Below are 15,059 nucleotides of genomic sequence, written 5' to 3' on the forward strand. Positions count from 1 at the left end.
TCCGTTCCTCCGGAAAATCCCTCTGCTAGGGGCAATGCGGTATGTTATGTCTCCCAAACTGACTTTTTTTGAGTGGTCATGGATCTTTATCAGATATAATCACTCAATCAACATCAGTTAGGATAAAATGCCATACAAAAATAGTGCTGTGAAAATCGAACAAGATTAGCAGAGGTTTTTTTGAAAATAATCAAGTATGCTACTATGGCATCTAGTATGATTAACCTCAATTTTATAATTAGTCAAGCGACCATTCCAAGAAAATTGGACAAGAAGATTAAAACTGATCGTTTTAATTAAGACATTGTGTCTTTATGTACCTTTTCTATCGATTTTTCGTTGTCACTTCTTCTCAATGGTCCTTTCCAATACCTTCTGTGGACACGATTCGTAGCTTATCTTCTTCTAAGTAACAGAAGTGACAGTACCTGAGCTGGTAATCTGGATGGGTTCATCAGCACTAGTGGGTTTTGTCTCGTAATTAGCTTACCCGCAGAAGAATAATAGAGACTTATATTTAGGTGGGAGGTTAGCACAGCTTATTTTATCGGCAGAAGACCTTGTTTGCGATTAGTCGAACATAAACTAGGCGAACCATGTCGACTCGAACTGCGAAGAGCCATCGTGATGGGGACCCCGTCATTGTTTTATCATCACCGTGGCCCTCCTGCGGTTGTTTATATCGTGACGATATGATGGCGGATCGGCTGTAGGCGGAGCTACGGAGCGGTTAGTTCGACGGTGAACAATTAAAGCATGTCAAGGCCACAAACACAGAGGGGATCCGGGCGGGACCGTACTACCACCCGCATCCAGCATCGAACGCTTTAAGCAACAGTACTTTTATAATCAGCATCAATATTGGATAAGGGAAGCTTATCATTGAGTGGTATACACTATTTTTGTTTGAGGTCGATATTGCACCCCCAAGTTCAACATTGAGCGGTTCACGTTACGAACACGGTTATGAGCGCTTAATCGAAGCCCAACCCAAGATAACATATGGAACCGTATTACTTTGCTCGAAAAAATCACATTTGGCCAATTATTCCGAAACGGCGTGTGCCTTAATGTGTTGGTAGGGATGATTTCCTCAGGTCTTTCACAAAAAACAATTTTTTGGTCACCGTTAGCGTAATTTCGCATTTCAGGGTCGAGCTTCTAGAAACAAAACATGGAACAATCGGAGCCAAACAAAGGAAATATTTAGCATGACCATTTTTTTTCGCCTTCAAATTGGTCAAGTTAGCAATGAACGAAATCTGCCTTATTCGGAACATACCGTAATTCACATGGAAGAGCTATAAAACATCTTAGTTAATGAAATGATGGCGGACGCATATAAATAGTTAAACTATTTGAGTCACGTATAAGAAAGGAATTGAGAAATAATGGGTAATGGTGGTCTCGGCAGGAGAAAGTCCACCCGCCAGGGGGTGAGCCCCACACTCATTGACACACGCTAAATAAAGGTGTGCTCTGCTAAACCCGATCGTACGTAGAGAATTTCCCAACCCCCTTTAAAGAATAAAAGTAAGCGTGACGCGCTGTTCAAGTTTTAAGATGTATGTGAGCATACACACGTTCACTTCAACTCTGCCCTTTCTTTTACTAGTTGATTAACTCTGTTCAAGCCTTTACCCTTACTACGTGACATGCATTGCCTTTAAGCTTTAACCTATTGCCCAAATTAATAACTGTTCGTATAGCGTCCTGCCCATGATTATGCCTGTGCGTACTTTTTCTTTACGCCAGTGATTAAATTTCTCCACTAGTCGCTAACATGTGCGTTTCAAGCAGTTGTCCATTGCTAAAGATTCTGTCCTAAATTGCCGCCAGTGTCTATTTCGAAACTCTGCCCGGGTCCAGTTTTTCTAACTACTTCCTATGTGCTGCCAGTTAACAGTTTCACTCAAAAGTACTTATAACAATTAGCTACCACAGATCGAACGTGTATTCAACAGGTTTTAATTATGGCTCTTCTTCTACTTATAGGTACTCACTGCTGGCGCCACCTTTGGCCACTCACACCTCCGTGGTAAGAACGCGCTTCCCTGGAGACTCTTTCAAGTATTTTTTTTGTATAACTTCCATTAGTCGTTCCGTATTCTAATTCAATATAACAAATAGTGATCCGTTTTTCAGCTTCTCGTTTGCGACGAGGCGTAGCACAATACAGTACTCGAAGCTATTTAGGGCCACTTTGTTTTTCTAATTATTTCAAATTTTATGCATATTTCTATATTCTCATTGTTTTTTTGCCAATGAACGGGCCCATGTCAGCAACGATTGAAACTAAGTGGACGGCAGCGTGGAAGCGACTATGGAAGCAGTGAACGACTATTCAAGTAGAGCTTTCCGCTAAGAGTAATGTTAAATTAAATCACGGGGCTCAAAATGAATCCCAGAACGTTAGCAGTTGAACAAACAGCAACAGTGTTTGTTAAGAAATTTAGAAATCTATCTATTTCACAGCTGATTTTAATAGACAGAGGACAGAGACTGTTTTGTACCGGGATGTAGCACTTCGAGTATGAACTGCACGAGCCGATGCGCGTCGACGGCAACGACCGTTTATCTCTACACGTTTTTCTCCGTAACCTTGACGATATGTTTGAATGTAAAATATATTCAATAATTGCATTGCTTTTGCAATTTTACGAATTGACTTGAACAGTCGTAGAAGTTTCTTTAACTTAAACAGTCTACTTACGTTTATCGTCGACTTTCCATGTGACGGAAATTGAATGCTCAAGTGTTGTAAGGGCCAAAATTGTATGATTTGGAAAGCCTCGAGCCCGATACCTGAGTGGTCGAAACGCAAATGTGTTCGTTACTTCTAGAACTTGACAAAAACGAAAATATGTTGATATAGCAAAGAAAAAGAACGACAGAAGTTACTCCTAAAATTCATTATTATTATTAGCTTACTTTGTCTCCTCTATTAATAATGAATAGATTAGAAGAAATATTGAATACGAATCTATCGGATAGTTTAGGAGGCAGGGGAAGATATAAGAGTGTGGTGGGGAATTTTCAGAGATAGACTCTTGAGAGGATCTATGGTAAAGCAAAATATAATAAATAATAATAAAGAAAATTACCTAAAAAATATATCTGCTTCCAAGTCAGCCTTATACACAAACAGAGCCGTTTGAGTCGATTTGGCCGGTACATGGATACGAACCAGAGTCGATCAAATTATATAGGATAAAATATCCGTGTGGCCAATATAGGTGTTCCAATGACAGGCTTACAGACAGAAATAAACTGTATCGGTAGCATGTGAACGAGATATTTCTTATGCATATCCTGCGGATTATGCGTAAAGTTACTAATCAACAATACCAAAACAAGCTTAAGCACAATTGTTCCACGGTAACAATGTTACAACGGACCTTAAAAGTAACAAATCCTTCTGCACTACTTTCGATGATTCTCTTGAAATAAGCAAATAAATTTGTTACGACTTTCCATTATTAAACCTGGTAGGGATCCATCAAAAGCGCTTTCTCGTTTGCTAGAAAGGTCGACACGTATGCTATGATTGTGAGAAGGAACTATTCTCTATAATGGTTCAGCTTCTGTTAGCACGCCAAAAACTTGACGGTAAAACGTCTTGTAGTAAAGCTTAAGTGTCGCAACGAATTTGCAGAAACAATGCATAGGCTGTCGTTAAAAATATCCATGGTGCGGAATTGAATAGCATTTTGAGGATGAGAACCATGTCTTTATAGTCTGTAATAATACCTAATGGCTGAAATGGCGAACGTAAAACTCGAAATATTTATTTCTGTCATGTTTTTGTGGGACAAAAGGCCAGGAGGCCTAATTCGTTAGTTATTGTTCGTACGATATATTTTGGATTGTCATTTATTTGGTGTACCTAGGTGCGAAGTGTGAACTGGGACAGGCGAGCCCCACGGGGTTGATATTTTCTAAGTGGGCCCCCCGTAGAGAAACAGGGTGTGCGCAGTTTGGCAATGAAAGATGGAGAGAGTCGTTTGGGATTTGCAGACGCCATTCTCGAAGCCACGTCGATTGACAATCACAGCGTAAAGGGTTGCCTGCAAAACATTAAATAAATGTAAAAGATTAATGTGTTTTCTGCTTAGTCAGTTCCCTAATGTCCAGCGCCTGGTACATGCAGCTGCGGTTCTTAACATGAAATGCGCGTAAGAGTACCTCGTGGAATAGGCAGATCACGGGTTTAGCTATAAACGATGTCATATAGGTTATAAGCTAGATTTTTCCAGGCCAACTATGGTAAAGAATGAATGTAAGATTACAGTTAAAAAGACCGAGCTTTTTATCTCTAATAAATCAGAGTGGTATACCGAATCCATTATACACTAGCTACATAAATCAGTTAAAAGCAGTATTGACACCCCCATTATAGACCACAAGTTTCCGTTCAGAAATCGCTATATAGAGATAACGCTGTTATTACGATGATTGCCAATTCAATATATTTACGTGTAAAAAAAAGGTTATTTGCGAAAAAACTTGCTTTGAGCAAAAACTGTGTTGGACTAAAAATCAATTCTTCCAATCATATATTATCATTATCAGCCTTCTCTATTATCAGCGTCGAGCTGCAAACGACGCACCCCTATGGAGCGTATTAACATTTACAAATTACAAAAAAAGTTTTTGATTATTATAATATTATTTTAGATGATCAGGCCATCTTGAATATTATAATTGTTATACCACGTATGCCACTCGAACTGAATGTGTTTATCTTATTAGACCTACGACTGAACCTGCCTTTGGGGCTCCCTTCCAGCGCGTCTTGCTTAGCCTCTAACCTCTTATAAGGCACCTAGTTGTGGGCATAGCGTTAGTTTTGAGCTATAGACCACCCTTCAGAAGGGCATATTATCGAGAATAATGGAATGTTATATGCAAAGACATGTTCTACAGGTAACATCTACACTATAATTTATAATTCGATGCTTCGCGGAAATTGTCGATCGTTTTTTTGACGGAAGAAAGTTCGGAAAGCATACAGAAATTTAGCGCTGACTTCAGACAAAGCTTTTGAGCTGTATAGTTATTACCGTGCTGCAACGGCTATATTCTCTGGGTTGCATTTTTTCTGCTAACTTCGACTTGAGTTTTCATCGCGCCCTTTAAGTGACCTTGTCTTAAAAGGGTGCCGCCATCAAAATCCAGTTCGACTAGTTCATTGATTGTCCTATCGCATGGCTCGAAACCAAGACCAGAACAGAAGGCAATGAAACGAATATTGACAGAATTGCTAATGTTGGCACTTTTTGTCATGTCTGTGTACGATTTTATCGCTCTACAGCGACGATGGTCGCCCAGCCTAGCTCCATTCAGACAGAGATAGCCGGGGTCAGAGATCCGTAGCGGTGCATTCAAGTAGTCTAAGTATCGTAATGGTCAAGACTCACTGAACCTATATTCTTAGCTCAGCTTGTTTAGGAGAGACGTGGTCAAACGCGTTCAGCTTACCAATCGTACTGCTTAGCCGTGGCAGAAGCAGGGCTTCGCGCAGCGCAGGTTAACCGCATGGCGGGCAAAGCATTTACGATAAAACAGCGGATTGCAATTACAAGTGCCACCACTACAACTAAAACGAAAATAATTCGTTTGAATTGTGCACAAGGGCGTCTAATCTAAGATGACGCCTGCAGTTGATAATAGAAGTCCTTATCATCCAGATTATCACATATGACGTAAATAAATACGTGCACATATATATCTCTGAAAAACAACCAAATGCATATCTGTATGTTCGTGCGAAATTATAATACTTGGTCGTCTAATTTTCGAAATTGTCCTTGCTATTAGCGTCTCTATTCGGTCCTTGAAACCGAATGGATACGTGAGTAAGCAAGGCACAATCTGACATTTAGAAGAACTTACATATTCATGCTTGACTTTTTATCGTATAATATTCCAATTTGCGTTCCCTGCCAATTTTGGCTATGCAAGCTCTGTATCTCCGGGTGATCTCCAACTAATCATGACCGAGTTTGATCACGGAAGCCAGTGCAATGAGTGGTGAAAAATCTCGACGTCTGATTCATGTTCCTATCATGAAATAGCATTTGATGTATTTTGTATCAACAAATACGTTACACTTCTCCAAAATCTCAGGAGTAGTATCAAAAACTGTAATAGAAAGAGTAATCTTACACGCATATTACATTAAACGAGTAGTTTGTTTTGAAAAGCAAAAACTTTCGCTTTTGTCTAATCTTTGTCATTGGCAAACAAACCCTATCGCAAGCAAACTCAACTCAGCTATGATAGATTTTGAAGACAGCCCTTAAATTCAACTAAGTACGAAAAAGAACATAGACACATAAACAGCACGCCTAAGGGGAACGTAAGGAACTAAGTTCTTAGCAGAAACTGACCAAAATATCATTATGGTAGATGTTTCGATTTCGAAGCTTCAATTTCGAAACATAATTGAGGACTAACAAGGAAAACGGACGGCGAACAATTTCGAACCAAATGCGTTCTGAAAAGCACACGTCTTAAGCCAGCGTCTTTGGCCATTGTTTGAACAAAAGCACATCTGAAGATAAATGAATGTATATAGGTAAATTGTTCCTTTGCGGGAAACAATTTAATACTATCATTTGGCCAGAATTGTGATAAATATAGACATGCCGCCAACAGAATAATAAAAGCTGTAAAAACTAGTCTATTTCGTTTCCGGACGACCGCTGCAGCAGAAGCTTAAATCCATTGATTTACTTTTTCGCTCTCTGTGATCGAGCGTCACTTCTTTGATACTCATCTAGGTTGATTCTGTTTAACGAACAGGAAGGAAAAAGTAATCAAATCGGGAAACGCACAATAACAACAATACCTGTGATGTCGTAGGAATGTCTCATTTTTCGATGACGCAATCCTTTATTTTGTATGCCTGAGACCTTTGGCTCTCATATAGCAAGCTGCATATTAGGCTTAGGTGAACTTGATTTATTTTATTGAGTAAATGCCGACTGGATAGGAAGTTACATTTGAAATTGTAGTAACTACTACTACGATGCTTTCGTTCGGAACTGCCGTGTTCAAACGTTTGCTTTTCTTGATCACCTCTTTTCTTTATATAAATAAATCAATAGCGGAGTGCATCGTTTGGCCTGATCATCCAGTAGCAGATGCTCTAGGAAGAGCTGGATATGTTTTTCTTAAAAAAAACTGTTTTCCGCTTAAGCTAACTTCTAATACGTAAAGCAGCCTTGCGGAATGAGATTTACCCAAAAATGTTTTTCCGATTCCTTCCCTCGAACGCTTCAAAATACACATACGGCATCGACGTCCTTGTGTCCATTTAAACAAAGCAATTTCAGCTAGAATAAGTGTCGGCGTTACGAAACCCGTTAGACAAGGAAAAACAATTATAATGTCTTAAGTGTTAGTTTGTGTGGAACATTAGGCTCTTTCAGTGGTTTTGAAAAGAAACGGACAGCGCGCTGAAGGCAAAATAGATAACCAGTTGGTTCATTTACGTAGACGAAATGAAGATAAGTCTGAAAGGTTGGAAGGTTAGCAGTTTGTTCTGGATTGTGGTGCTGAGCGGACGCAGCTAATGTCATTCGTAGTAAATATTCAAGTAGTCATTTTTTGCAGCTAATGTCCTTGTTATTGCAATAAGAACATAAGGCAATGTTCGTGTTCTCTGGTTGACAGTCTCTGCCATCAAAAGAACTGGCTTTTTTGTGCTTCTGTTTTACAAACGTCGACACATATCGGAGCCAGCACATGACCAAATCGTTAACGCTTCTCAGCTTACCCTTACTTAGTTGACTATTAGATTAGTTCGTCTCATTTTGTTACTTTGGAAGATACTTAGTGGCGAAATACCTATGCGACGTTATAATTAATTATATAATACTGAAAGATCATACAGTTCATAAAATAATACTCGACTTTATCATAGCGACAGCTTTCAACATTGCCATTTCAGTTGTGTGATGATTAATCTAAAAAAAATTCACCTAATTAACGGGTCCTAATAACTTTTGTTCTTAGCTTTTATTTTCTGAAGAACTTTGTCCTGCGTTTGTGCTTCGTGCTTAGCTCACTCCGGGATGTATTGGCAGCAACTTATTTTGGTCCTTTCAATTAACGATATCTTTCGAGCTCTTCCTAGCATGATGCAATGGATATTTTGACATGTGTTTAAGGAATTCAGAGAGTTTTCAGTGTAAGATCAAGATTATTTTTGCCATTAAGTTCAGCTCATTAGCTGACATAGCCATATATATATAATGTTTTTAACTTAATGATCGTACAACAATTTTCTGCCTGATATACCGTGTAAAAATGAATGTTGTAGGTGTCTTTTGACACGTATAGAGAAGTTGTCTTAATAATTATGCACTGATAATTAGTCCACTGTTCCACTCAGAAATCGTCTGTCCTTTTTAACGTGTAAAACAATCAGACAAGTCATTCATGGTCAAAAAATTGTCGCAGTGTTAGAGCGCAGCTTGGGATCCAAAAAAGGAACAAATCGTAAAATCCAAATTGAAAAATATGGGGAACTAAAGAATGGATCTCTTTGTATCAATATCGGTAAGATGGTAGTGCACTTGTTAAGAGTTCAATCACGAGGTATCGTATTTAGTCATCAGCAGTAACTTCATCAGTTTTCATGTTAGTTGAGCCTTTGATATCAGTGTAGGAAGCAATAAGGTTTAAAAAAAATTCAAATGAAATTCGTTACGCTCCGTGTAGCCTTGTGGGGTTATTAACCCTAGAGCTTTTAGCTTTTACCGACATTTAGCGAGCCTACAGCTTTAGCAACTGAATAGTAACTGCTCCAAATAACACAGGCTTTGCAAGATTCAGATCCGAAAAAACTTGTGCTCTGAACTCAGGGGTACACCACTATAATATGGTAATATTATTACAATATTTAATTATAATACGCGTCCCGATCAGGAGCATGGGTCTTTTTCGGTTCTTCATCATCAGTCCCAACTCTACTGGCAATAGATTAATGCAGCATTGCTTGATGACAACAGATGAGGTATTTGATGCGGGAGGGACAAAAAACACGTACACATATATAAACTTACATGCTTCGTCCTTAAAAAAACGATCGAGGACTAGAAATTTTAAACATGCTTCTAATAGAAATACTGTTGAACATATATGTAGCAAAAAAGCGTTTCTAGGTTTTTTGAAATTTTGAAACAGCATTGACTCACCTGACATGTCGACGGTTAGATTTCCTGCCGGAGAGGTTGGCATAAAATAAAATGGGAATGTTTCAATATTATTCTTGCGAAGACGTACGGTCGTTAATCGAGGAACATATCTCGCGTGAAACACAGGAATTGTCTTGAGGGCATTATTGTTTAGACTAATTTCCTTTAATTGAGGCATTAGTAATGAGTTCCATTCTTGTGGCACTGACTGTATATCGTTGTTGTCTAGGAGAATACGCTCAATGGTTGAAGACGATGGGCTAAGGTCGAGGAATTCCAGCTTGTCAATGTAATTAGTTGATAGGTCTAAAAGCCGTAATCTTCTCCAACTGGAAAACTGAGACCGTGGCTCTAGAGTACGAAGCCGATTTGATGATACATTCAGGAACTGCAGGTTGTGAAGCGCGCTTACAGCGTATGGAATTGCTGTCAGGTTATTTTTGCTTAAATCAAGAAACCGCACTCGGGAGAGACTTAAAAACGCGTCTGGATAAATGTGTGTCAAGTTTGTATTGTGTATTCGAATGCCTTCGAGCGTATCATTGAATTTCGACAGAAAAAATGGCAGCTCGGTAAAGTCTCCATGAAGCAGGTTGACGTGTCGTACTGGTATTCGATTTGTGTGACTAAACTTCTGCTCCAAATAGCGAACAGCCTCAAGAACCCGATCTAATGAAGATCCGTCACAGTTGAATATTAGAGCGTGCTCATAGTAGTGGCAACCAAGTCGGCCAAGGGGGTCTGCGTTGACCACCTCATTGCGGAGGAGTCCCCCCAGCACAGCCAGGAGAACGGTAACTTGCATCACGCCGTCCGCATCTGTAAGGCAATAGCGCAATTAAATAAACATTAAGAATGCAAGCTAGATTCCAGTGTTAACCATCTGAAAACCCGGTACTTAAATCGTTATCAAAAGTGATAGCAAAAACGACAAGGTACGATCATCTACACGTTAACCGATTGATAACTATGCAAACCGCACGACACGCTAATGTTGCCCAAAGGTAGTTCGAGACCGTCAAACACATCAGTGAAAATGCTGGAATAACCTCTATTCTTCTTCCCGTAGTCACGATTCAGATATCGAGATTGACAGTAAGAAAAACAGTAAGATATGCACTGGGCCTCCTTGAAGCTTGTTTATTTTAATTTAGTAGTAACAATAATATTAGGCCGTTGCAGACGAATCCGGCGGACTGCAGAATTGAACATCTTCTGGACTACGCGCTGTTAGCAGACGAAACCTAAATCTTCCAAAAACTTGTGAGTGAATACACCTTAGGAGAAATAGGTTTAGAAGAAAAAACATCTTTTAGTCTCGAAAGTCAGCACTCAATGGTCGATCAAGGTTTGTTCCTCGAAGACCGTAGCGTTGCAGGAACTTTTTGAAGACTGGTGAAAGTACTAGGCATGGATGCCTTAAGCGAAAGCATAATACATGAATGGAAATTGGAGTACTGAGGACCAACGAACACGTGACCAGATATCGGGACCCAAGGGTCATGAATGGCTTGCCGCCACCGAGAAGACTTTTACCCAAAAACAAACTGGCATTGAGATATAAGCTGTTATAGCGTTATAATCTAAATACTGAAAATGCGCAAACTGAGTGGAAAAAGGTCTTCTGTAAATTAACTCCATGCCTGTTAGAAATCAGTTTGGTATATTTGACGTAAAGTCTGCAAATTTAATCAACAAAAGGCCCGCCCGTAGTATACGATCGCCATAGTGAAGGGATGGCTCAGTTGTTACCGCCAACGTGAAAGGGACCAACTTAAATTTGGAACAGCATCGAGTTCGGTTTCAGTAAGTGTGGACGTAGTGCAATGGTGGTATTAACAACAGTATGAGATACTCACCGAAGATGGAACAATAAATACGACCCACCATCCCAAGCTCCTCAAGAAATTCATAGCCTGTTGGCACGGCAATAGAAAGAACACAGTGTGGTTACTTGAAAACCCTAAACTCACCGGAAGGAATATCCAACGTTGGGTTTGACCCGTTTATTTTTTGAATTTATCATATGATTATAGGGATTTCTATGTTCTATAAAGGTCGACTGGTGGGCAAGCGAATCCGAACTATCGATTTACCTTGATCAGTCATAAGTAAAGAAATTGCATTATAAAAATACACAGCTACCCAGAAGCTGCCAGAACGCTGGTACAAATATGTAGAAATTAAAAATGAACACCCCCTAACATGTATTAAAAAATCATCATCCTAGTTAACTAGTTTGATGCTTTTTTTTTTTTAGCTCAGTTTTAAATATCGCCAGATTTCTTTATAGCAGCCGTACATGCTATAGCAATAGTTGTAATCATTGCTGCTGCCGCTAGCCATTCTACTTTTCGTTAGTATAAAGGAACCAGCGACGAACATGGCTTATTTCAATAAAGACCAGCGTCTATATTAGATCGACACTCTGCTAATATTCTATGTCTTATCACAGTTCGTGCAGTCAATCCTTCATTGGTAGGTCTTTTCAGAGTGAGTTCTATTCATTCACCAGGTGCACGAGGTTTTTGATACCCTGGTAACATCGCCAGCTTTGCCGAGTGGCAATACCTTAACAAATGCAGTTTCAGAGCATCTCGAATTAAGTGATGCGGCACTTTGATCAGGCTACGTCCTGTAGAGTGCTTTCCAGGTACTAAGCGTTACGTTAAGCTCGCCGTAGCACACTTTCAGCGTTTGAGACAGATGAACCTGTAAGCAGTAGCCATCTTGTAGTAACTTGGTAAACATACCTAACTTAATGTCGAAACGAATTGTAAGGATAGGGATAATGTTTTGGTCATATCAAAATTCGTCATCAACACAATGTCTTTTAGGCGATCTCAGCATCGGACACGAAGTCAAGAGTTCATAGCTTTCCCTAGGAAAACATTGACGAAGTCAGCGACTAATACATTACGTACTCTCATACCGTCTCTAAACGTGAAGATGTTATAACATAGAGAAAGGATAGAAGTAATATATCAACGTTACTGGCGAAAGTTTATAATACATATTTAATATTGGATTAGGACATAAAATATCTTATTATTAGTTCGCTTGATTTTGCCTTAGAAGGTTACACTACTAGGCTTTCATTTAGGTCTTCATCAGACTTTTATGATGGCACGATATATTTACAGAGCATTTATGTTCTACCGTTTCATGATCAACCCGAGCTTGCGGCCATATGTGCAACTGAGAACTAGAGGAAATGAGCAACACACGTTTCGAAGATTCAGACGTCCATTAAGTTTCACCATAAATGGCCACTTCGCCTACCTTCAGGGACTTCACGTATAAAGAGTAGCTGTGATATGATTTCATTGAACTTCACGATAACGGTAGTCTCTAGACGTCTATCGGGACACTCGGTTATGTACGAAAGCGACATAAAGGACGTTTACAATAGAGCAACACCTGGTATTAGTGTAGACTGCTCAAATCCATACGTTATTGTCCTAGTGCTAAAAAAAATCTACCAAACAGTATGTCAGGTAATTACTATTGCTACTAGCATCAATTTGTTTTGTCAATTTGGAGGTTTCTATCTATTCTTTGTGCCATAAAATTCCCCACTACAAATAAATCGAGCCTTGCATTATTATATTGCCTAAGCTCTATTATATTTAAATGATTCTGCAGAAAACGTAACACGCAGGTAACGTGGTTTAGTCTTGGTATGCTTTATACACTTTGGGAACTGAAAATGTTAGCCTCTAAAGATTTATAGAACGGAATTATTTCTTTGCATATTTTGGTCCTAATTTTCATTTGCCTATTTTATTACACGACTCACAGTAAGTATGCAAAGGAAATTGATTGATGATTTCTCACGATTATACGAGGAACGGCGTTGATATGCGCCCTGAAATTCAGGTATCCACGCTATAAGTGGCCAGCTCTTAATGATTTTCGCCTTTGCACAGCCGCAGCCGTCAGACTGGTCAGCGTTACTGCTCTGCCACGTCGAAACTGTGTCTGCGTGGCAGTACCATATAAAATAAAGCGTCTGGCATAAATTCGCATTGAAAGAATTAATATTGCTCGAGCAAGTTATATTTAAGAAATAAGCGTAACTTTACGTACAATCAGCACATGCATGATCATGACACGCATATATATATATATATATATGACTGCTGCGGGACGACTTTTTATCGTCGACGGTCCAAATACTGCTGCGATTTACGTCTCCTAATATTGATGAAACGAGAATAGCGTTTTTTCAGTGTTAGCAACATTGGATATTTCCAAGTGGAGAATTTTAAAGCCCGTTTTCTCGTCGATGATGGAACGAAACTCGATTATGGCCAAAAACTACCACTAATCGATCAATCGAACCCAACTGTCGGCGTAGAGGTTATGGTGAAGTGTTTTTCGTTACTCGGCCACTTCTGAATTTATGTAGCACAGCCTTCCACGTTTCATAGTTAAAGAGTATCACGGCGACGAGGCAATCACAACCCTAGCACGTATCTGAATCTCAACATGGTGGCAGCTGCTATAGATAAGGAACGGGAAATGATCACTACGCTGCCGATAATATGTAAAACATCATTCGTTTATTGCTACGCCAAGAGCATAGTACCTCCCAGAAATCGTTTCATTTCAGCAGAAATGTGTAAATCACGAAATACTTTCTACCATACGCCTCAGTCATCATGAACGGTGTCTTTTTTTCATATACTTTTGCCCATTTAGTGACCACGCGATTCGGCCCACTGCCCATGAGGGGGTATGCTTGCATCACCAACTGCTACGTAACAAGGGATGGCTTCGACGTCGACTTATTCGTTTTATGTCTTATAGATTGATTATATAATTGACCGTCTATTTGGTACATCAGATCAATGGTCAATGACCCGCCCAGATCTATTCCTAGACAAAAGTCTTGGGACCACTTCCTCTATGCCCGACGTCGCGTTTATGTGCAAAGCGAAATCTAGAGGAGCGCAGTGACCGCAACGCATGATATCGCATCCTTCGGCTGAGCAATTTTTTCGGCGACGAAGTCTGTCACTATGTCTTGGCTGTTGTTGACTTACGTTTACGTGGTAAGTGAGTAGCAAAAGAGTTGCTGGTATACGCGTAAAGCGGTTGCACGACGAAAATAGGGAATTATTGTTTAACGTACTGCCTAGTAAACAGCCAAGAGTAATACGGCATTTGCCGTGTTGCCCCTCGTAAGAAACGGAAATGTGATGAACGATCCCTTGACAATATAGAGGAAAATGGTGCTGGATTCGTAACGTGACGTCATTTATCCGTCAACGATAATAATGGCGGCCATAATAACAATAGTAATGAGGTACAAGAAATAGTGCCGGTATATGATTCGGGGTGTGGCCTGGTGCTACCGGTGACTCCCCAACGGTGAAATACATATATTGCTTTGTATTTTCTATCTCTTATCTATGGCTGGCTATGCTGTCGCCATTTGCTACATGGTAATATCTATGTGTGTCGTTTTCTTGCAGCGTTCCAAAAGTATCAGCAGCATTGGTCTGTTCGAAGTGGCGAGAGTGGCCAGAACGAGAGTGGTGTGATGTTTTTCTGCGACGATGCAGACAGACGCAGATGCTTCTACCCATCATCTGCGTACTTTTGTTACACCCTTCATGTAAGGGTGGCACAGATCATTATATAATGCAGTGGTGGAGCCGCGCGATTCATTGAAAATCCCGAACTGTAAATGAACTCGTGGGACGCATTTTTGCATCTTTGGCATAAGCCACGCCGTCGCCTACTTCTACTGCTGCTGCAACCGGCGTCGCCGTCACTGCCAACGAGTGGCGATGCTACCAAGCTCGTTCAGAAAGGCAGAAGGCTAAACAGCATATCCACTATATA

At 39.9% G+C, this 15,059-nt stretch overlaps 1 protein-coding gene and 1 long non-coding RNA gene across 2 annotated transcripts in view; one reads left to right on the forward strand and one right to left on the reverse strand.

Moving 5' to 3' along the window:
* The window catches only part of LOC111273070 (uncharacterized), a 33,408-nt gene that overhangs the window by 9,542 nt on the left and 8,807 nt on the right, over positions 1 to 15,059 (reverse strand). The window contains exons 2-4 of the mRNA XM_022854764.2: positions 9,207 to 10,025; positions 3,887 to 4,067; positions 2,714 to 2,805 (exon numbers count right to left, since the gene is read on the reverse strand). Coding sequence (XP_022710499.1) covers positions 2,714 to 2,805; positions 3,887 to 4,067; positions 9,207 to 10,011 — 1,078 coding nt within the window. The 5' untranslated portion in view covers positions 10,012 to 10,025. The remainder of the gene's footprint in view (positions 1 to 2,713; positions 2,806 to 3,886; positions 4,068 to 9,206; positions 10,026 to 15,059) is intronic.
* Positions 1,816 to 4,103, forward strand: LOC147753833 (uncharacterized). Its single transcript, XR_015315974.1, has 2 exons — positions 1,816 to 2,038; positions 3,891 to 4,103. It is a non-coding gene; the product is annotated as an uncharacterized LOC147753833 (long non-coding RNA).

This window comes from Varroa jacobsoni, unplaced genomic scaffold (genome assembly GCF_002532875.2).
Source record: "Varroa jacobsoni isolate VJ856 unplaced genomic scaffold, vjacob_1.0 scaffold_193, whole genome shotgun sequence".
In the NCBI taxonomy this organism is placed as follows: Eukaryota; Metazoa; Arthropoda; class Arachnida; order Mesostigmata; family Varroidae; genus Varroa; species Varroa jacobsoni.